The 25,602-nt window shown below is 33.4% G+C and overlaps 1 protein-coding gene across 2 annotated transcripts in view; it reads left to right on the forward strand.

Annotated features, from left to right (window-relative positions):
- The first annotated feature begins 10,989 nt into the window (after window positions 1–10,989).
- The window catches only part of LOC149530384 (uncharacterized), a 33,254-nt gene continuing 18,641 nt past the window's right edge, over window positions 10,990–25,602 (forward strand). For both annotated transcript variants that reach the window (XM_089809137.1, XM_089809138.1), the window contains exon 1: window positions 10,990–11,342. In XM_089809137.1, the coding sequence (XP_089665263.1) occupies window positions 11,327–11,342 (16 nt within the window). In that variant the 5' untranslated portion in view covers window positions 10,990–11,326. The remainder of the gene's footprint in view (window positions 11,343–25,602) is intronic.

Consider the following 25,602-nt stretch of genomic DNA (forward strand, 5'->3'; position numbering starts at 1 on the left):
TTTCTGCCACGTCAAATCAGTTCAACATTTCTACACCACCACTACTAGTGCTAAGCCAGAAGATACTATTTGGTATACAATCCTCATTAAACAATATTGAGTCACCAACTATAATTACACCTATAAGGAATCTGAATCCTTATCAACCTAGGTGGACCATAAAATGTCGTGTCACAATAAAGAGTGAAATAGTACACTACAAGAACCCTCGAGGAGCAAGACAACTTTTTAGCTTTGACCTTATAGATGTCAAAGGAACGGAAACAAGAGTAACTTGTTTCAATGATGCAAGCAATGCACACTACAACAAAGTTCATGTAGGTGTAATTTATATGCTTTCAAGTGGAACCATTAAAAATGCTAACAAAAACAGGCTAAACAGTGGGTTAGAAATCACTCTCACTACTGACTCAAAGATCATCCATTGTGAGGATGACTCATCAATTGTAAAGTACAATTAAATTTTACACCTATAAATGAAATAGCCAAAAAAAGTAATAATACATACATTGATGTAATATGAATTATCACATCAATGTATTCTGTGTTTACAATAAGAAGAATAGATGGTATAGAGACTCTGTGATGTACAATAACATTGTTAGATATGTATGGGAAAACTATAGATTTAATTCTCTAGGGACCAATGGCTAAAAAGGTAGGTGGTCAACTACATCACAGGTATGAACAAAAACAAACAATTGTTCTTGCAAGTAAAAAAATGTTGGGTTTCTGAATATAATGGTAAGGTTCTCAACACATCCAACACTATGACATTGGAAATAGACTTTGAATTACAGAAAACTTCAGATTTAAAGGAATGGTTCAACAAAGTAGGTCAAAACTTGCTACCAACTACAATAAGGCCAGATGCCCCGTGAATGACCATTTCAAATATTGAAGAAAAGAGTTAAATGATAGCTGATTCTATTGAATGCATGTTGAGAGCACTAGTATTACACATCAAATGAGACAAGATGTCTTATCCAACATGTTCCAACCAATCAAATGGGTGAGAATGTAAAAATGCTATGACTCAAGATAATGAAGGAAAGTGATTTTGTTCAAAGTGTAATGTGACTAAAATTGATTGTAATCACAAGTATATTCTACAAGTAAAGCTACAAGATCATACATACTCAATGTGGGAATTTGCAATTGATAAAGGGGCAATATAATTGATGAAAATATCAGCAAAAGATTTGTACACCTTACAATTTTGAACTCCTCAAGGAAATGAAAGTGAACAAATCATAAGAGATGCGAGTAATAGGGAATACATTTTTACCTTGTCCTACAAAAATGAGATGTATGACAATGAATCTTGACTAAAGGCAATCATCATAGGGGTTCAAGAAGTCAACTTCTCTACTAAAAGTACTATCATGCTTGCGAAAATGAAGAACATGATTCCTAATACAATAATTATGGAATGATGTAAGTTTAGGTAGAGATAGACACATCTTTGAATGCCTCTTATATTGGCAGTTTTTGTTCACCTTGCTATGTTTTTCTATTTCAAAAAACACTATTGCTTTTAGTTTATGCAACTCATTTTTGTAGTGCTCAATATGGTATCTAATTTTTCATGTGTACCATTTGGAATAAGTGTACAGTTTAAATTGTTTGCATTAAAATGTTCTACTTGAACAAATATCTCCCAATTATTTCTATGTGCCTTTTATCAATCTCTTTATTTTATAATTAGTTATAATTACAAGGTTTTATTTCTATTTATGTTATGCATAAATGAAAAAGGAACATGTAAAACCTCTTTCATATCAGACACAATTACAATTACAAGGTGCAATAATGTAGACTTCAATGTATATACAAACATCTACCTATCACCTCCTATATATAGAATTTAGAATTTCTCCTACATTTTTCAATTCCAACAACAACCATTGCTTTTAGTTTGCCAAAATAAATTTTTTCTTAGAGTAATATCGTAAATAAGTTTGTAGGTGTACCATGTTGAATTCATTAGATAGTTTACATTCTTTGAAGAAAAATATTGTACTAAACTAATTTTTTGCACATACTTTTTCTCTTAACTTTATCAATCAAGTTATACAATGCATTATTACAAATAAAATGATAAGTTGTCATTTACATTATACACAAGACAAAAAGAAACATGTTAAATATATCTGTCTCATGCACAATTTAAATTAGAGGATGTAGTAGTTTACCCATTTTAGATAACTTTATGTTACCCATCTCATCGAGATAAAATGTGCACTGATATATTTTATGTGTACAGCTACTAAAAAATGTCAACTCCCACTCCAAAACAATTACCACCAGATGCACTATCAAAAATTCAGAGGGAACAAAATAGAAAAAGGAATCAAGAATATTATGCATGTAATAAAGATGCAATAGCTGCTCGTAGACATGCAAAGTTGTTAGAGAGACATTCACATCCACCACAACAAATAGTAAACCACTGTACTACAGAAGTATCCATTGAGCAACCAATTCAGCCATTAGAGATCCACCCATTGGAGGCTCAACAAAGCCCAATACAACAACAAAGCATCAATCTACAAAAAAATCTGCTTCTACAATAACAACAAGACTAGAACAGAAAAAGAAGCAGAGAATACTATGCTCGTAATAAAGAAAGAATAATCGTTCAAAGGCGTGCCAAAAGATTGCAACAACTTCAAAATTGTATACAATAGATGGACAATGGTGAAGAGCTAATGGAACAATAAATTAATTTCAATTTAGAAGACCAACATTGTTAGTTTCAACAAACAACATTACAAGTAGAAAGTAATGAACAAATGCAAACACAGGAACATATAGGCTATATAATGGCACTGAATTTTTTTTGAAAATGAATTGATGTGCTAAGAAAGTTGCAGACATGCACTATATGTAGAGAATGCTATCTAGGAGTACGCATTCAATTATCAAACACAAATCCCACATGCAACCGATGCTACCATGAAAAAGACATACATCGATTTTCATTTCTAAACAATATGGATCTGAGTGACCAACCTCTTATATTGAAAAGATTAACCCAGGTTGAAGAAATGTTGATTGCTAGAGTTAACCCAGAGTTACAAGTTACTCAAAATTATGGAGGTCAATATAAATATCGTGGCCACACAATAAGCTTTGCACAAGATATTAAACAGATTGCAACAATACTGCCACGAATGATCCAAGATATAGATATACTCATTGGTCAAAGACTACATACAACATGCCAGTCATATGATTGTTATGTTTGTAGGAGCCATATTATAGATGCATTACAATACAATATCAAATATGATCCCCACTATAAGGATGTCACCATTCATGCAAATCATCTAGCTGAGATCCCTGAAACAAGAACAGACGTATCCAATATGCTTAAAATTATTGAGACAACTGAAGACATAGCATTCATAATTAGTGAAATGGACATGGATGGACATGATAATGAGATTAGCACAACATATACAACATCATTTATTAGTAAGCCATCGAAAGTTGCTCCTAAGCTACAAATAATAAAAGAAAGCTTACAACTTCAAGGAAATTCAAGTGATATAATAGATTGGCCAGAGATAGATTCATGTCTAGTGAATGAATATAACAACAAGGGCTTGTTGGATATGGAATTTACCACTCTATTTTCGAAAGGATCCGCACTTTATATGCAACCTAGGATAAGGGAAGTTCAACTACATGAATTTGCACAACACTTAATAAGGTTCTATGACAACAGATTTGGAAGACATCCTTGCTTTACATATTTTCTCTTTAATCTAATGGGTAGACATCATAGCCAAGCAATTGCACAATATTCATTAAAAGAAATGCAGAGGATAGTATGCCTACTACTATAGAAAACCTCCATGCACACCTACAAGATTTGTCAGACAATCAGTTGGCACAATAATTGATGCACTACGGTTCTTCAATGCGAGGTACACGGCCATACTAGAGCAGTCACCAAACATATTTAGTTAATATGATAAACTAGATTAGATTGCCAACTTTATTCTTCACACTGAGTGCAACAGACACAAAATGGCCAGACCTACACCAGTTAATGTCAAATGATACTTCTCCAACAATGTTATCAAACAAACAACGCACAGAAAACATCATCAATAACCCTCATACAATAGCACTATACATGCATCACCGATTTACAATTTTCCATAAAGAAGTTATTGAAAAACTTCTCCATGCTCAAGACTATTGATATAGAACAGAGTGGCAACATAAAGGAAGCACACATATACATGGAGTGATTTAGATAAAAAATGCACCTGATATGGATAAACTTGACTGGAATAATGTAGATGAAGTTGAAAGAGCACGACTATTTTTTGATAGATATGTTACAGCTTGGAACCCTCATGAAACATCACATAGAAATACTACACTTTACCAAAGTCTACTAGATGACCCATGTTTGCTCAATACAAATGATATACTATTTGCAAATAGTGACCATGACTATGAAGAATTGATCAATAGGCTTCAACGTCATATAAGATATAGACAGGGCACATGTTTATGGAAAAAAGGCACAAAATTGGAGTGTCACTACAAAGCACCATGGAAACAACAAACTATTTCAACTCTAACATGTGATGAAAATGGTTTTTTAAAAAATGAACCTGAAAGAAATGATGAAAGGCTAAATATTCACAATCGAGAAATGTTGTCAATTTGGAGAGCAAACATAGATTGCCAACCGGTCATCTCATAAGAACTTGTTCTCAAATACATTGCTAAGTATGCATCAAAGGCAGAAAAAACATCAGAGACATACACTAACATGTTAAAAAGAATTTCTTCGGCCAAAAAACCTGATAGTCCAGCTCTTACAGCATACAGAAAATTCATGACTAAAATTGTAACTAAGTGTGACATAGGTGCACAAGAAACATGTCACATGCTTCAAAAATTGCCTCTTGTTGTGTGTAGTCGTCCTTTTACATCTCTACATGTTGGAAGAATTTTTTTTCAATAGATAAAAAATGCATCAAGACAAAATCAAATAGATTCTTCATACTTGTAGGCATACATTCAAAGGCCCCCAGACCTTGATATGATAACACTTCTTGAGTCAACACGATCATATACTTTTTCTACAAATCATACACAAAACAAATGGAAAAAAAGAAACAACCAAGCAATTGTCAATGTTTATCCAAGATTTAATACAATTTGGCATTCTAACTCAGAACATTTTGAAGTATTCTGCTGGAGTGAGCTCCTATTGTACAAGCATTTTTCAGGATATAGAGATGGATATTGGCCTAACCAAAGAATCAGTGATTACAAATTAGACCCAAATGAACTCAAATGGATATCAAGTATGGCATGTCAATCGCAAGGATGAACATGAAGATATTTCAGAATAGGAAGAGGATGATAATAATGATGATGCTAACAGGGAGGAGATACTTAATAAAAATGAATGGAAAATGTTATTAGAAATGGGTCCTTCACAAAGCATTACAATCAACGAACTTGACATGCTTGGAAGATGTGACTTTGATAACAAGAACAACTAGGTGAAGAATACTATTCCTCAACATCGACATGTAATAACAACACATTTCATAAATACCAGTAAAAGAACTACAGAAGATGGGAACATTCTAGCGAAAGAGCATCTACCAAACTATCCACTATCAGCACAACAACATGTAGCACTTGAAATAATCCACATACATAAAATTTATGCATCAAATAAACCACTATAGATGATAATTCAAGGTATAGCTAGTACAAGAAAATCATACTTGATTAACAAAATAAAAAATGAACTACATAGTGATGAAGACCAACAAAAGAACATGCTGTTGATAGTAGCTCCTACAAGTGTTGCAGGATACAAAATACATGCATCAATAATTCATACAACTCTAAAGATACCTATAAAACAAATGCAACCACTATAGGGACATGCATTGACCATACTTCAAGAGGACTTCAAGGAAATAAAATACATGATTATCGATGAACTAAGTTTCATTGGCCCAAAATTGCTTCTAAAAATAGACAGTAGATTGTGACAAGCATTTCCTCAAAATCAACAACTCTGCTTTGGTGGCATTTCTGTAATCTTAGTTGGTGACCTCGCTTAATTACCACCTGTGATGAACAAACTTCTATACACATCACACTCTAATGCTAGAACATTATGGCATCAACTCAAAATAGTTATCACATTGGAGAAAGTTTTTCGACAGCAAGGTGGTGATCAACAACAAGAACAGTTTCGAGAACTCTTACAGAATCTATGAAATGCAAAAGCAACAAAGGAAGATTGGGAGCTCCTACTAACACGCACAAATCAACACATTCTTCCAGATGAAAATGAAGCATTTGATATGTCAATACATCTATTTGCTACAAATGATCTTGTCAAACTACACAACAAAAAAATGTTGAAACAATTAAATGTTCCAATTTCATTAAGTATAACAACAACCACTACAAATAGCATATAGTATGTAACTGCAGATGAACGACTAGAAAAGGAAATTCTCATATGCAAAGGGCAACGGATCATGTTGACAAAAAACATATGGACATAAGTAGGCCTTGTAAATGGAGCACTTGGTCAAATTATTGATATCATTTATAGCCCAGATTCAAAACCACCAGAGCTTCCACTATATGTTATAGCAAGGGTTAATAATTAAAGTGGTCTAGCTTGGGACATAGATGATCCAAAAGTCATACCAATTATTCCTTTGACATTGGGGTCATGAAGACAAGTACCAATAACAATGGCTTGGGCTTTAACAATCTACAAATCGCAGGGGCTTACACTACATAAAGCAACAATTGACATTGGTAAAACATAAAGGCAAGGTTTGACATTCACATCAATTTCAAGACTCAATTCATTAAAGGGCTTACACATTCGTCCACACTTCTCATTTGAAAGATATTCAAGAATGCAAAACAATCCATTCACAACCATAAGGACAAAAGAAGAAACACGCTTACGAGAACTTGCCCTTTCAACAATGAAGGTATGCAAACTTACTATTTATTTATTATTCTATACATATATCTATGTCGACAAGATAATATACATGTAATGAAAAAAACTTATTCTCAAGAATTTAATGATGCCAACAAATAGTTTTACAAGAAGCTACAAGTATGAACAATTCATTGGGAAACTTTAAGGAGGGACATGCTAATATGAACATTCATGGTACCAAATAAATAATCAAAAAGTAAGTTGCCTCTCAATTGCAAATTAAATTTATATATCTTGTACATGATATGAGATGATTTTCAAAAAGAAAAATTTCAACATAGTTTTACAATTTCATGATGTGCACTTTTTACAAATTGTTTAAATTAATTGCACATAAAACAAAACAAGATTCCAACAATTACCAAATCAAAGAGTTACAACAAATTAAAAAAACTGCCTTTCTATCACATTGAAGAAATTGCACAGCATATGCTACTATCGGCGTGCACATTGTACCTTCTAGTGCAAGTGCTAGTACTAAATTAAATAAGAAGTTTTTTTAAATAGAAAAATATACGTTACAACATTTAACAAATTGAACTAATAATTCACATTTAAAATATTTTTTGTTAACAAGAGCTCTTGACGAGTTGAAGTCCCTGCCTTTTGAAAGGGAGGGGATTAGAGAAAATAACAACTACTAAATTGAATCCAACTGACACCAGGTCCAATGACAACATAAGATTGTTACTAAACCTACAATCTTGTAATCTATGGATTCATATGAGCAAGAAAAATAGAGGACTAATGACAAAACAAAGAGAGAGGGTATTCAAAGCCCACACATGATAAAATGGATGAATGAAATTATCGGAGTGGAACTGGCTTAAAATAGAACACGAAAATCACTCTGGAAAGTGGAAGACAGAGAAAAACCTAGCAAAAATAATTAGTTGTAAGAGTATGTACAACCCAATGTATTCTACAATGAGAAGTATCAATTACAATATAAAACTTGAAGGCTATAAGAAAAAGTCTAGGAATAACATCTGGAGAATGGTATGTTCTAAGTAGAGTTGATAGCTTGACCATGGTCTCAACTACTACAAAATCATTGAAACAACTGCCTATAATGGCAAGGGGATTGATATGGCTCGGTTAACAGAGCATGCCCAAAACTGATAACAAGTTTAGAAAAAATGTACGGTGAATGGAAAGACAAACCATCGAACAAAAATAGAGAAGAGGATACAACAAATGGTAACGGTAACTCAAAAAACTAGGTCTCTCACCATTTTCATAAACTCCTTGTCCCTCAATAGAAACCAACTGAGAAAGGAATCCAACAGGGGAGCTACTATGTCTAGTAATATTGCCCTTGGCTACAACAGCAACAGAAGTGGGCATGGAATCAGGAGGGTTGCAAAAAAAGGGGTCTATTATGTAGTTTTACTCCATCCCAGATCGAGGATCCTATGCCTGGTAAACATTGCAGAATCTATCAGTGGAAGCCTCCTTGGGTCCATTCTCAAGTATTGAAGCAAGATGATGCTTAACCACATCCTTGGTCCCGCCCTTAACCCTAGTAGCACCACTAGCCCCATTCATGCCGCCAAACTGATTGCCTCTGCTTCCTTCATTGCCACACCATATCTTTTAGGGCAATTATGACGAGTGGATGACTGTGCTTGACCAAGCTCATTTTATGTAGAGACTTCTGGAAAAATATATGAAATCTTTGGAAATTTCTAGAGTCATATATATTTCTGTAATTTTTGAATTTGAAAAATAATGAAACCCCACCAAAATTACAACTAGCCAATCAGAAAAAAGATATTGATGATAAAAAATGAATTTAAAAATAAAACAGCTTTCAAACTTTAGAAACTTAATAATTTTGATTGGACAGGGTCTACTGAAAACATTAGTTCCCTCCCTATATAGGCAGGGACTAAAAATTATTAATTTATCTTAATTTTAAAAATATTTACACCTTTTAATATTGTTACTAAATATAAGAAGTATTGGTACTAAATATAAGAATTATATTACTAAATTAATTATAAATTTCTATAAATAGAAAAGTATACCTTACAAAAATATACTTATAACATTTAGCTATACCTTACAACATTTAACGAATTGAGCTAATAATTTATTGAGTTTAATTAAATATTAAAATAATTTTTTTTAGCAAAATTATAAGTATATTGATTCAATAAATCTTAAAATATAATTTTTATTTAAGAACGTTAATTACATTTTTTTTTAAATATTTTTAACAAATCCAAGGGAACAAGTTATAATGTTTATTTAAGAATGTTATTTACATATTTTTAGTTCCTGCCAAGGCAGGAATACTTATGCATTCATGTAATGCAAATATGACATTAACACTAACCAATCAAATCAAAGAATTCAAGAGATTATATGAGATTTCAAATGTTTATATATTTTTCTAATTTATTATTCTTTTATAAATCAGAATTTTCATCCATTCTATTGGTCAATACTATTTTTGGTCAGGGAGAAAATTATTTTTTGTCAACAAAAAATACAAATATTTTCTAACAACTTCATCTTGTATTAATGAATGTATTAATTACAACTTTATCTTTTCCACATTTGTGACAAGTTGATACGATTTTATTTTTTCAATCATTTTATCTTCCACCTCACACAACATGTCTAATCAATATTAATTATCACAATCTATTAAATATTTTTTATTTTTTATTTTAAATATATTTATTATTAATTTTACATTGATGTTTATTTTTTACTATTTGATATAACTTGTTCCTAAAACTTCATGTAATGCATAAGTTCAAATTTTATATATATATATATATATATATATATATATATATATATATATATATATATATATATATATATATATATATATATATATCTTTTCTTTTTTAATATAATTTCAATATGTTATATCTTTGTATTTGAATTTCTTTTTTTTAAAATTTGTTTTTTAATAAAAATAGTTAAATTATTACTATTATTTTACTTCTATAAAAATAAATTAAACAATATTATTTTTTAATTATATTTTATAATAGTGTTTATAATATGTATAATTGATAAGTGTTACAATTTATAAATTATATCATTTATTATTATTAATATTATTTATTTAAACAATTTATCATTTAGTTTAAATATATTTAAAACTTAAATATATATTTTAATATTAAATTTGTAATTATATTTTATATAAAAAAAATACTAAAGAAATAACCACAAAAAAAGAAATAAGTCAATTCTAAAAGATATATAAATTATTATTATGTTTTTATAAACTATGTATTAAAATTAAATAGTTATATTTTATTTCTTATTTATTATATCATATTTATTCATCAACATCAAATTTATTTAATATGTATTACATCTATTTATTATTTACAAATGTACATATTAAATTATATAGATATTATTTCATAATTAAAAATTACTTAATTTTATTAAAGGGATTATTCCAACTACTTATGGTTCTCTAGTAACATGCATAGTATGCTTAAACATATAATGTGTTACTCCAAATGCTTTATCACTTCTTCAAGTTCTATAATTCAAATATTGGTATGGATATCTTTCCTCATTGCACATAATTTAAGTTGTCAATGTAGAAGGTGCAAATTTGTCTAAAGCACATGTATTGATTGTAGTATGATATTAAGTACTTAGTGCTATATTGAGGACTTTGGCCTCTTATTTTTGGATTTAAATGCCCAAAGATATAATAATATAGCACAAGAACTTAACAACAAAATATGAGTCATCTTATCAAATCATAAGCGCATTTTTAAAACGAGAATTTAACAACAAAATATAAGCAATCCTATCAGATCATACAAGTGCATTTATAGACAAAAATTAATGCATTCACAATGTTAATTTAGATTCTGACTCATCTACACTTCTACAACCATTATGTATTAGAGATGAACTATGACTCATCTACACTTCTACAACCATTATGTATTAGAGAGGAACTATGACGCATTGCATCTCTTGTTTTAAATGTTAATTTTAACAAGTAAAATAGTTGAACGCTCATAATATTGTTTTGAATTGGATTTGGGACATAGTATTTCGTTATTTTTTAATAAATTCTCCCACTCTCACCTTTACATGGTGGTGCCTTGCCAGGCCTCTCTGGGTCTTATTAGTTTAGCTGTTTGATTATTTTCAGGATGTTGGAATCAATGAAGAATTTGGATTTGAAGTCGAATCAATGAAGAATTTGGATTGTGCTTTCACGCTGTATTTTTTTACAACCTTTCCTGGCACGTTAAAAGAACTACGGACAGGGAGTTCTTTGATTTCATCACGTATTAACAAATGGACGACGATTGGGGTGAGTTTCTTCCATTAAATGTTATTTGTCTGCGGATTTGTGTTTCTTCTCCTCTTAGTTTTCTTATTACGATCTGGAGGTCTAATCAGGGGTTTTATGGTTTTCATCATCTGAATAATTACATCATCGAACAATTTGTATTCAGTACTAGCAAAATGCGATTTGGAAAAACCATGAACGTTTTGATTTGTTCAGTAGTTGCTATGTTGTCAAATCTCATTAGTCATTGTTTGGACATGCACGAAACATAATATATTGAGAAATTAGGGTTGTAGTCCCTCGCCTCCCCGGGACTTGGGTTTGAACATTGCGCGGCATGGTTTTGCGTGGCCATTTATGTTTATGGTTGGTTGGGGAGTTAAATGTTTAGACAGATAAGTTGGGTGGATTTTTGTCCCTTTCTAGCAGTTTAATTTCTTTACATGGGCGCTGAAGCTATAATCGGTGCTACAAGATTTGACAAGGGGCCTCTGTGGTTTCCTAGGAACGCCTAGTCCAAGTTTTTTCGAACTTGGTTTATGATTGCATCATTTCAGAATACAACGGTGCATGCTTGTAAGGAATAATCTGTAGCAGAGATATACCCTTCTACCATAGAAATGTGCTGTCAATAAGCAGTCTCTGCATTGCACTGTCCTAGGAAGATATCGAAGAGAATTATGTGTGATTTATAGGATGGGCGAAGTAGTCATGGGACTCAAACGTAAAATAAAACCCGAACAAGAACAAGAAGGTAAATTTCACTAGTAACAAGTGGAAATCCGGGTTTTATTGTGACCTATAGGGTAAGTATGATCATGAAAAATCGCTTTGTTGTAAGTTGCACTTGGAAAAGAACCCTCACAAACAATGTAAGAAGGGTACAAAGAACCCTAATATTTGTGGAAAAGTCTAAAGAATCCCATATGAGCAATTGAATTTTGGAAATAGATTCTAAGATTCCTTGCACGACTAGAATGGTTGGTCTCTTGGCAAAAGAAGTATTGTTCAACATCAAACTTTATGCGAATGATGTTGAGGTTGATGCATTATTTGATTCATGTTCTCAAACTAACTTAATTGCCCAATATTTGGTTGACAAAAATTGGCCTTACAACAGACTCTTCAACCCTTTTGTGTTGGGTTGAATCAAAGAATGTGCTGGTATAGTAGATGGTAAGCAATGGAAAATGAAGGTTTTAGTTGGTTCCATATCTGTTTATGGAATGGTGGTAGATGTTGCTCTTGAGTCCTGTAGATGTGCATGTTATTGTTTTGGGAAGTCCATACATGTAGGAGTGAAAGACAATGTTCTATAGGAGGACAAACAAACACCATCACATCAAGGTGGAAAGTGTGAGGACTGCAGTAAGGAGCATACTGAGGTCATCTAACATCTTCATGCGAAAATGCGTAGCATAAGAGTCTCGTTACACTGATTTAAACCTTTATTTTTTTTTTTGGCACTTTTTTATGTCCCAAAATGGGGAATGACCGGTCGTCCTCAGTTGGGTCGAAGGACATGTTCCTGCCCCCCTGCCAGTGGCGCAATGGTGGTGCTGCTGGGGACGTGGGAACACTGTCCCCTTGTTTTGGTCTTTCCCCCGTCTCGTGTGCGGCAGCCAAAAATGGCGGGGAAGTATCCCCGTGTAACAATGGACTCTGTAGTGTTGGGGGATAGGTGTTCAGTTAATGGTTTGGATTCTGCTTTGATTGAGGACTGGCATTGACATTTAGGCACTACCATCAATTGAGGAGAGGCCTAGAGAGCCACTCAGTTAACCACTGAAATCAAGGAAAGCACGGCTTAGTTAAGCTCTCAAGATTAAGGAAAGAACTGTGTTTAGTTAGTGTCAACTGACTTACCATGAATTGGGATTGCTGAGAGTTGGGTCTATAAAACAGAGGATAAGGCATAAGAGAAGACACCATTGGAATATTAATAAACCATCAAGTCTTTATCAATTTCTGAGACATTGCTACAGCAGGTGGAGATAGTAAAGAATTTATAAGTTGGGAGTACCAAAAAAGTTGTGGATTGGTATACTTCCCTTGGAATATATGTGATTAGCTGAAAACTTATCGGACTATATAAAAAGCATTATTTTCTGTAGTATTTTTGTGGTTTGTTATTTTTTATGTTTCGAGTTTGGTTCTTTACTATGATTTTCATCTTGCTAGCTTATGGAAAATGGAAGTTGAAGACCCATGATAGATTTTCTTCAAGACAAATAGATTGAGTTACTACTAGGCACTACAAGTTGCCAAGGTAGAATGATTGAGCTATTGGGATGAGGGTTGCAGCCTCTGTGTAGCATGCTAAATCCAATTTAGTATAGAACATTTCATAAAGGAGAAAGTTCAATTTCCACTCCAAAACTTGCAAAAGTTGTAATGCCTTTTTTTTCGCAAATAAAGATTGGATCAGAGCTTCGACAAGCCTTAGAAAAGCAGATAATTGAACCATGGGTTACAGAAATTGGTAGATGACAGACTCTAGCAGTAGTACTCCTTCAACTTGTTTGGGAGTAGAATCAGAACAGCAGCAAACGATAGAGGAGGAAGTTGCTGAGGTTGAACTTGGGCATTTGACAGAGCAATACAATCATGTTTTCCTTTCTCTAAAGTATGTAGTGGATTATTACTGTGCAGATGATGTCACATGAGCCTCATTATGAGATTGAAAGATTTTATTTATTACTTCACGTGCATTATTAAACCATCATAATGATTCACCAATTATATTAGATTGCTGAGAAATTGATCATTCAATACTGTTTTGTGTGTAATATACCACACAATACTGTAGTTTATTGTGGACTTAAAAGTGTCAGCTCCTGTAATTGTGGGAAGAATTCTGGTGGTTGTGGAAAAGTAACGGGTAAATTGCACAGAACTCCATTCTCTCAAGTCCAATACAATTCTTCTTATGTGATGGTTTGGGATCTTGATCCATTGAGGGCAATTGCATGCAGAGGATGTAATTGGGATAGGTCAGGGATACTGGAAAATCCAGCACTGCATTAGTTTTGGGCAATCAATTTTGGGAAGGGGGAAAAATGATGGGTAAATTGCACTGAACTCCGTTCTCTCCAATATAATATTTCTTATGTGATGGTTTGGGATCTTGATCCATTGGGGGCATCTGCTTGTATAGGTTGTAATTGGGATAGGTCAGGAATGCTGTAACATCCAGCACTGCATTAGTTTTGGGCGATCAATTTTGCGAGGGGTGGATTTGTGATGTCCCCATTTTGATAGAGTGGCTCGCCTTCAGAGAAGTAGCATAGACAGGCAAGTTTGTAGTTTCTGTTAAATAATTTGGACTGAGATAAGAAGGGCTTGTAGTCAGATTGTTATATGAGAGTCTGCAGCGGACAATGATAAGGTACTGGGTTAACTATATTGTTTTTTCTTTGATTGAGGGGCGGCTTTGATAAGTGTTTACACACTACCATCCACCAAGGAGGACTGCTTATATATTTGCTGAAATTGAGGAAATGGCTGACTGCTTAGTTAAGTGTGGACTTACTGCCATGGCTGAAAATTGCTTTGAGTTGGGTCTATAAAACAGAGCAAGAGGCCCATAAGAGAAGCCACCTTCTAAAAGTTAACAAACTTTCAACTCTCTTTTTAGTGTTTGTGGCTTTGCTACAACAGCTGAACAAAAGCAACCAATATCAGTTGGCATATAGTTTGTAAGTTGGGAGTTTTTGACAAGCTGTAATATTGATTTGTAGACTTACCTTTTGAATAAATGTTGTTAGCAAAAAGTAATGAGGATTGGTATAGAAAACAAAAAGTATGATTTTGTGTTGTTTATTTTTGGGTTTGTTATCTTGTATGTTTTAGTTTAGGTCTTCACGCAAACTCCTCCCTTGTAAAGTACTTTGGGGCTTCAAGTCTGCGGGGTTTGCCCTTGAGCCTTTGAGTCATGACACCCTTTTGCATTTAGTCAGCTTGGTCAGTGAATTATAACTATAAATAATTTTCTTATTAGTCAATAAATAATCAAATAGGACCAGGGATTATGGATTGGGATGACATAGTTACACTAATAATTAATTTGCAGTGCCTTCATATTGTTTTGTTGACAAATGACTTATTCCTTTTAAAATTTATTCTCATCTGGTTCCATTTTGGAAACTGTATCTGTCCTCTCATTCGGTTCTCTTTATATATACTTTTGACTTTCATGACCTGTGTCAAAAACTAAGATATTGTCTCTGCTCATAATCTTTTAAGATTAAGCTGTTACACTTTTAGGGAAAAGTGGGGAAGTAAACTGGAACATTTTTAGAGGCAAATGCAGAGAAATGCAAAAGAGCATTCATGCACACATAAGAGACAATGATTATGTCTTGTATCCTTTTTTACCACATTCCTAGAATCTGTTATATCTCAAGATCCTTCACATATGTGCAATTTGGTTCATTTCATGATGATATAGAAGTTCTCACCTCATTGCTTTCACATGTTCCCATTTGATTCTTCCCATTCCCACCAGAAATCAGAACAGTCTTGACTATTTAAGTTGTTTAAGCATATAGAGAATAAATACACCCAGAGAATGAAAGTTCTTAACAGAATAGCCAAGATTTGAGGAGGACATATAAATCAAGGTGGATAAGAGTTGTAGTGAAATAGACATTGTCCATGAGACTGTAGTTCTACAACATGGAACAAGAGATTTCATTTAGCAAGAGATTTCATTTTATAGAGTTGCACATAGGACATATAGAAGTACAAATGACAGATTTGATAAACATTCAAATTGTGGGTGGAAGCTTCCTAAAGACATGCAAAATGAAAGTATGAGCAAGCACAAAGCATGCATTTTAGAAGATTACCTAAAGAATGCAAAGCACAAGTGGCAGGTTGCAGGTGCAAGAATAAAAAAACATGTGAAAGAGTTCTCATATAAAATGAAACAACAAAAACAAATCAGTTACACCTAGTAAAATCTTATAATAGCTACTTTCAAACTATGTCACAAGGTTTGCCAAATTTTTGGCATCAGGTTCAAAATTTGGTGAACCTATAATTTTTTAAAAAATTCATATGATTCTTTTATTAAGCATTTTCAAAGGTTTTCTGCTAGTTTTCTCTGTAAAGAATGCCCTCGATTCAGTGAAATAGTAGTCTTTTGACATCCCTCTCAGTGACATCTCTGAAATTGTGGAAGATCTGAGCCAACTTCGAGATCATCCCATGTTTGCCAAACTTAGAAATTTGCGCAGTTATTTTCTCAGGGTTTCTCTTCTACTGTCATGAGAACAATTTCTTCATTGCAAGCGTTGTTTGTTGACTGCAGCAGGGGCTTTCAGTACATCTCAGAATCTCTCCCTTTGCTTGTGGCCACAGTTGACATTGAGAATGATCTCTGTCATTGTCTTTCAGAGCTTTCCTGTCATTACGCAAAGAACATGGAATGGAGGGAGGTTGTCAAAATTTTCAATTTAACACTTTGTTTTGTTTTTTAGGTTCCATTTTTATTTTTTAATGTTGTAAGATTGCATTTAGAATTATATGTTATTTTTATTTACTTCTTAATTTTAAAAAGATTTAAGTTAATTTATTATTTATATGTTTTATGTATATTAATTTTTTTATTGAAATGCGCTGTCCACCCTGAAGAAGGAGAGTAAGCTGTAGCCCGTGGGATTGGAGATAGAGGCTACTAAATATTGGTGGGTAAAACATTAATATCTTGCATATAAATTATTTATTACAATTATTAGTTCATTTATTATTACATTAATATGTCATATACAATAATCTTAATCAATTTTTAATTTTATTATGTATTATTTTGTTTTGTAAAGTTTGAACAAAAAACAAATGTATTTCTATTTTATGTTTTAAAAGATATAGTTTAGTGCAGGGATCCCCCCCTCCGAGAGGCGTCTCAGAGATGGAGACGTGTCTCCGAGACTTTTGAAGTTTCCAGAGACTTTGAAAAAGGTGCGAGACTTCATGACGGGAGTCTCCAAAAGTCTATGCATCTCCAAACCGAAAAAATGGAGTCTCCTGTGCATCTCCGCCTTAAAAATAAATTTAAAACATAGTATTATCATCATACTAGATACTAGATAGATTGTGATTTTTTATTACAGTTCTGTTTTTTGTTTGCATATCAGCGATTTGGCATCAAACTATATTTTTTAATTTCAAATTTCAATATGTAATGAATCTAATGATAATCTCAACCGTTATTAATCTGATACGACGATGATCATATGTAATATTCAGAATTCAGATATAACAATGAGATATGAAATGTGTTTTTTGAAATGTGCAAACTTCTAACGTTGAATGTTAATATTTATAACTCTTCAATGTTCATTATTCTTTTTTACAAAGCATTATGTTATAATCTATGGTATTGCTTAGGAATTTTAAAATTATATTGAAAGAATGTGATGTCTCCAAAAGTACCCCTGTCTCCTGTTTGAAAAATAGTTGTACCTGTATCAGTATTGGTACGGAGACCTCCAAGTCTCCCCGTCTCCCAGTTACCTTGGTTTAGTGATTTTGTTTTGTTTTCAAATTTTAATGTTTTTGTAAATGAAAACTAATATTATCTGATTCTAAAAAATAAAAATAAAAAATAAGTTACTACATATACATATTTTAAATAAAATTATATAAAGTGAATTTATCGTTGATTTTTTTTTTTGAAACAGTCGCCCTTGTCAAATTTCGTCCTAATTTTATAGCCGATGAACTTGAACCTTGTGACTTATCTTTTAAACAATATCTAGAAAATGGCAAAACGGGAATAGTGAGATGACATTTTGGAATTGCCTCCCCAATGATAAGTGCACTAAGATGGAGCATGTGTTGACACCTAAGCAATTCTGCTCTTGTCAAGGTTTCGTTAAGTTGTTGCAATTCGATATTCCACCTGCAATATTTAAGATGAACTCTTTGACCATGATTTAATTTTAAATTTTGAATTGTAATGGTGATAGATCTCTTTTATGATTTATGTGCAAAAAACTAAATTCTTAGCTCTTAGAATAACTCTTTGAATGTGACATCTAAGAATAATGGGCTATTGAAATGACATCAAATCTCTAAATGTCATGCTGCCTCTTGGATATATTCTAGTGGGAGAATGAAAAAATGAGTGTTTTTTGCATATACGTTTCTGCAGCTAAACCATGATAAATGTACTGATGAGTAGGAGGTATTTTCCTCAGGAAGTCAAACCTTGATGGTCCTATAAAGATTCAATAGTGAAGTTTTTGAGTCAAACTCACTGACCCATGTTTTGTGGGTGGTGGCTCACAAGAACCCATCTCTAATGAGAACGAATGGAACACTTGCATTGATTGCATGTAGATGATGCTCACATGTGTCAATGAGTTTGACTCAAAACCTGTATAGGCAAATTAGAATGCTAACAACAATAGCACAATTTTGACTTTCTCTGTGGAAAATACCTCCTACTTATTGATTGATGAGTTGAAGAGGCTTTCTAATGAATGTGCATTAGGTACAACACTTGCTAAAGGTTTTGCAAATGGGGTAGCGAGCACATTGGGCTTAACTTTGGAGGAAACTCCATGATTAAGTCCTGCTTGAGTTGGAGAAATACTAGAATAGGTGATCTCCCAGGAAGTCCCACTGCTTCGTTCATGTGAGCATCACCTAGATGCAATGAGTTCCAAGTGTTCCATTCATTCTCATGAGAGATGGGTTCTTGTAAGTTGCCACTTATGAAACATCGACAAATGAGTTTGACTCAAAAAACTACACGATTCAACTATCACAATAGATGTACTCTTAAACCTACATGTTGCAATTCCCATATAAATGTGAGATGAATAAAAATAATACTGCAAAATGCATCAAGATCAGAAACTGGAGCAAAAGTTTCATTATAATCAATATCCTTTTGCTGAGAGAATTCTTTTGGAACAAGTTCAACTGTGTTTCTTTACCTCACCATCATCGTCAAAAGTGAACTTGTTTGATGGATGCATTTGCAAGCTACAAGCTACTTCTTCCTTTAAGGGAGGCCATCTCTCATGTAACACAGGGATGCGTCCCCCCCCCCCCCCCCCCCCCCCCTTGCCCCACGCTCCGGAGATGGGGACATATTGGGGACTTGGGGATTCTGTCCCCCATTTGCAATGGCGCTACCAAATTCCACCACTTCCGCCAAGGGTGGGAGCGCATATGGTGTTAACTATTTGCTGATTTGACTATTTATGTTCGATGTTCCAATTCAATGCAACGTTCAAGTTTTTACTCTTTTACATCTTTATATCTTATATTGCAATACATCTTTTATAACTAGCATTTTAAGTACCATATGTATAGTATATACAACCCCCCTTTGCCTCGCCGCCGTCCCTAAATTAAGGCCACTCTGTCCCCTTGCTCCCCCAACCCCTAGGGCGGTGTAACTATGCTATCTCCTAACTTCCATTTTTTAATGAGGAGTTGTAGTCATTCTACATTTCCTAATTTGGGCCTATCTTATATTTTCCCATATGTTTTGAGTATTGCAAATATCTGTATTTCGTGCCACGAGCGGGAAACCAGTAAGGACTGTTTACAACTTACCATGTATTCTTGGATCCAACATCGAGTACCACAAGGAAGATATAATAATGTTACAGTTGGTAGAATGTGAGAAGGGCGTCATATAACTTGGGAGGTGGTTGGTGAGTAACACTTATTTTGCAATTTTGGATTATTGGAGTGATATGCTTTCAACTTCCTTCATAAAAAAATCGTTTATTGCTTTTTGCTGCTAGCTTCTTCCACCTCTCATTTGGAAATTCAAGCTTAGATAATCACCACTTTGTTTTTTTTTTGTTTTAACACCTCAAATAACAAATGAACACTCAAAATAACAAACAGTATAACAGTTGTTTACTGAGTCCATGTGGAATATGAACCAATGTATCAAATTGAAAATTCTGAGATCTAGAAGCATAGATTGTTGCTGACAATAAGCTTCTTCAAGACTAGTATATCAAAAAACCTATTTGCATAAGTAGTTTGTTTAAAACTTGTACGTCCCAACTGTATAACTCAGCCTAGAATTTGTTGTCCCAATTCTTGGTATGGAGTATATATTTTGCGGTTTCTTCATGATTTGATTGTTTTGGTCAGCCTATTTATTTAGTTGACGTATATGAGAAAAAATCATTCATGTTTGATTCTAGTTTGCCTGTTGTAGTTAGTAAAAGCACTGTCAACCAATTTTGTTCCATAATTAGTTTGGAGAGTTTCAGGTAAAGCGTTAATTTGCAAGCACTCCATTCTAAACTTCAAGAGCGTTGTTATTGAATGTTACATACCAAAATTTTGACCTAAAATTTAAACTTGTTCGTAACCGTTGGATTTAACAAATTATTCTTTCATGATCATGTGAAATAGGTAGTTATTATATCCGTTGTATTAACTGTTAATAAAGATGGCCATTAACCATTAACTGTTATATGATGTTTAGCAGTTGCTTGATTTTGGAATCATAGTTAATAATTTAATGTCTTTTAAATGTTTATATGAAAATTATTATGGAATTGTTATTATGGTGGAAGTGTTTTTCATAGGTGATTGCAGGAGAAGATGAAGGGAGGGGTGGCGGAAGCATTGCTAAATGGGATCATCGGAATGGGATGTTCGCTTAGTTCAGTCATCAGGATCGGCAAGTATGGCCTAAACTTATTTGGAAAGGACGCAACGACTTGATCACAGGATACATTTTTTTGGGACCCGCATGAGCTATTGAGAAAATAATCTAAGAAAACATAAAAATAATCTAATTTAAAAATATAAAACATACCTCAAGGGATTTTTAATTGATCTTCATCATATCATTATAATAAATATTTACATACATACATATTAATATAAAAATGAAATGGCACCAATAAATTATAATATCATAATTTAATGATGTCACCCCATTGATATACTTACATGAACATATATAACTATATATTATAATAACAATTGAAATTATAATCTTTCCAACTCTTCTTTCCAACTTCTTATTTTATTTTTCCTTTCCCTCTCTTTCCATAATCGATTTAATACTTGGAAATTCAAATGGTTTAAAGTCTTTAAACCGATGTAAGCCAAGAAGTCACGGCTAGACTTTTATAGAGAAGCCGTGAAGGGAGTCGGACACCACTGTCCGCATTCTCACTTTTCTTTTTTGCCACCGTTTTCAAACTCTTTGCCTCAATAGCCTCGAGTTCTACTTCATCACCAGTATTGTTATATCCGCCGGCACCCTTGCAAATACCGATTCAAAACCTTGATCAAATTGTGTGAATTCAAGTGAGCCAAGCAAGTATTTCCGGTTAGGATACAGAGGTTAGGCACTAAAGGTGATGTCTTAAGAGACGAGAGGGTGTCGATCAGATTTCAAGTTCTCCAAACCATACATATCAGGTCATGAGATACCTTCTTATGTTTTTTTTTTTCCTTTGAATGCATATTCTATTGTAGCCGGCTAAGCTTAGGAGTCTTTTTCTTTATGACCGAGATCATGTTATGTAACTTGCTGATTGTTCCCTTCGAATTATATTGAGTTTCCCATTTTATTTTCATTGTATCCTAAACCATCATTAAAGAAGTCGAGTAGTAACTTTGGAAAAGGAGTCTCATAATGTTGTAAGAACCTTCATGAATATTACTGATATCGATACCAAGATTTATGCTGTCTCAAACTATGATAAAAGATATTAAGAGCAGGATGCTCATCCAATGCACCTGGGAATCACTGGCAATGAAGCCACAAAACGGTGAAGAGCTGAAAAAGTGTAGAGTGCTCATAAATTTTAATGCACCTAGGACTCACCAACTGGTAGCCATGAAATGGTGAAGAGGTGAAATAAATTTGCAAGAAAACAAAGGATAAATCAGCATGAATAACTTAAAAAGAAATATGCTCAATAGCTCATGCTTATCCCTGTAATGAACCTGTTGTCAAGTCGAGTGGTGGTGATTAGGTCGTTGAACCCATCGGAAATCCTTGGCCAAGTTAGTTAATAGGCATGTTTGCCATTTAATGATCACTTGATGTTAGTAGCGCCAGTTATGTAAGCATGTCCATTTCATAACTAAGCGAACATTCAAAACACCAGAATGCTCAGGTGGCTAGACTGAAGAACATCCCAAGTTCGATCCTGAGGTGGGGAGGGCCATTCTAATTTAATAGAATGTTTAGGGATAAGTATGGTTTGAGTTTGGGAGGTTAAGCCTATGTCAATGCTTCTCTCGCCAAAACCAAGGCTTGCACAACTAGCTAAAGATCCTCCGATGATACTTGTATGTTCCTTTCTTTTCTTGTTAGGCATTTACTTTACTTGTTAATCATTTAATCATGAATATAGATATGCTAGTGAGTCGTTAAATCTTGTTATTTCATCTAAACATGAATACCGTTGTGAACAGTGAATCGTTATTATAGTTGATCATGAATACAGTTATGCTAGTTAATCATTAATCTATTTATTTCAGCTGAATATGAATATAGTTGTGTATAGTTAATCGTTGATCAAGTTATTTCAAATGAATATGATTATAGTTATTGTCTGTTAAGTGATAAAAGCAGTTAATGTCATGTGAAGAGGAAATTAGTTAGCTATTTATAAATGCTGGGAGTTATAGTTTAAACCATTTTTGTTTTAGATATGAAAATCCGTTTGTTACATATGGTCTTAAAGTGTTGGGTTCAACACTGAACTTAGGGCACACTACCTTCCATGTAAACCTGAAAAATTCTTGGAATGATTGTACAGGAAGCAAGTATGTAAAACACCCCGCAAGAAGGCTCGACATCCCATCTTTCCCTATTTAACTAAAAACATGCCTAAATATGATTATACTTGCTGCTCCATGCCCTAAGATAACGAAACTCTGAACCAGGCATTGTAATAAATGAAAAAAGAAAGAATCAAGTGGACCATTGCTAGTAAAGTAGTGTATAGGAGCAAATTAATTCAAACCTGGAATGCTTGACAGGGCAATTCTTTTTTACATTTCCACAGATCTTGGATGGTGTGAGATATGTACCAATCTGAGTCAAAACTAAATGCTGAAAAGCAAGATTAAATATTCTGATGTAACATCCTCAAAACACCAGGATGCTCAGGTGGTTGGATTGAAGAACATCCCAAGCTTGATCCCGAGGTAGGGAGGGCCATTATAATTTAATTGAATGTGTGGGGATAAGTATGGTCCGAGGTTGGGAGGTTAAGCGTATGTCAATGCTTCTCCTCTCACCAAAGCCGAGGCTTACAGAACCAGCTAAAGATCCTCCGATGATACTTGTATGTTCCTTTCTTTTCTTGTTAAGCATTTACTTGCTAACTAGTTAATCATGAATATAAATATGCTAGTTAGCTGTTAAATCTAGTTATTTTAGCTGAACATGAATACCGTTGTGAACAGTAAATCGTTATTACAGTTGATCATGAATACAATTATACTAGTTATCATTAATCTATTTATTTCAGCTGAACATGAATACAATTGTGTATATTTAATCGTTGATCAAGTTATTTCAAATGAATATGATTACAGTTATTTTCTGTTAATGGATAAAAGCAGTTAATGTCATGTGAAGAGGAAATTAGTTTGCTATTTATAAATGCTGGGAGTTTTAGTTTAAACCATTTTTGTTTTAGATATGAAAATTCCGTTTGTTACATTGAAGTTAGTAAAAGAATTGTTAACAAACTTTGCTTTTCACAAAAGCTTTAAATTTCCAAACTTTGGAAGCACTTGCTATTGGGCTTCAAGAAATCAACTCAAATGCATCCAAAAAAATACTAGTGTGAGTGAGTGTATAGCTGAAAGGGAAAATGAGTGTTTCTTCTACTGGCTCCATAAGGCCACTAAACACGAGATTCAAAAGTCTACGGGCATTCCAAGATTCTCTCCATTAAACTTCTCTTGTGGTGCTCTTTGTAACATTGTGATATTATCTCTTTTCTCAATTGGGTCAGAATCAAAATCATAATCGAAACTCAAGATCCATTTTTACTTTAAAGTTTCTAGAAAGATACTTGCATGGTAACATAAAATTAAACACGTGCTCACCTGAGTTCTCTTTACCGTACTTGTTTTCTTAGCGTCATTCGAGTTGATTCTATTTCATGTTCTTGTCATACTCATGTAGGCACTCACCATATCATTAGTTCGATTTCATATTGATATCTTCATTTAAGAGAATTTTTAGGGTTCAATGACTGAAAGTAAGATAAGCATTCAAAATTGAAATTCTTCAACTAGCAAGTTCTTGATCTTCATTTAAATCACTTATACGTACCATTTGGCATAAGGCACTTATTAATGGGTAGATCGTCTTGGTAAACTTACAGATCACCTGAAAAAGATTATTAGATCCATGTTTTTCCATTTATGTAACCTCAGCCTCTTTGCCCATCTTAATAGCATTTCATTATAATAATCATTTCATGATAGAATATACACTTCATCTCCAAAGCAATATACAACAGCTCAATATGTAAAGTCAACATTGCATGTGTATTATACATGTATAGCAGTGTGTTAAAGGGTAAAACATGATATACTATGCAAGATCATCATACATAAAATCAAGATCATAAGCATTTGAAACAATACATAAGATTCTCATGAGTAACTCATCATTCATCTGCAATTATTTGGAAATTCATCTTTTCCATTTCTGTGATTTAGGCTTCCATGCCCATCTGGTTAAAGTTTACATCTGTAAACAAGCATTGATAGTTCCAATTATGCAAGGGTGTTTAGTCCATACGGGAGCACAAATTGATCTTTATCAAGATTATATAAACTGTGTTTGGATTGCACAAGCCTCGGCATCGGGACCCATTTTAATCTTCTCATTCTCTATTGAGAATGGCCCTTCCTCCTGGGATAAGGCATATGTATCATTTTGGTCTTGCCATCTGAGTAATCGGATGGGTTGAAGTCCCAATAGTTATTCTCCCAAATAATTGAAGATCTGAACAATCAACAAATATCACATGTTCGGCATATCTGCCTAATTCTACCCTGGCCAAGGATTTCAAATTGGGTCTACAAACCCAATCTCCACCAACTCGACTTGCCAATCCTTTTTATCTTCTTAATTAGGTTTCGTCTTTATGATATTATAGTTTATACATTTGTCCATTTTATATCATCTCAGCCTTCCCCGCTATTTTGAATGTTTTTCCAGTGTGATTTTCCAAGTTTTGATTGCAATATCCGTTATGCAAAAATAGATCTTTTTCATCATTTACATATCAATTTCTCA

Source organism: Cupressus sempervirens, chromosome 11 (genome assembly GCF_028749045.1).
Source record: "Cupressus sempervirens isolate cs-2001-9-10 chromosome 11, ASM2874904v1, whole genome shotgun sequence".
In the NCBI taxonomy this organism is placed as follows: Eukaryota; Viridiplantae; Streptophyta; class Pinopsida; order Cupressales; family Cupressaceae; genus Cupressus; species Cupressus sempervirens.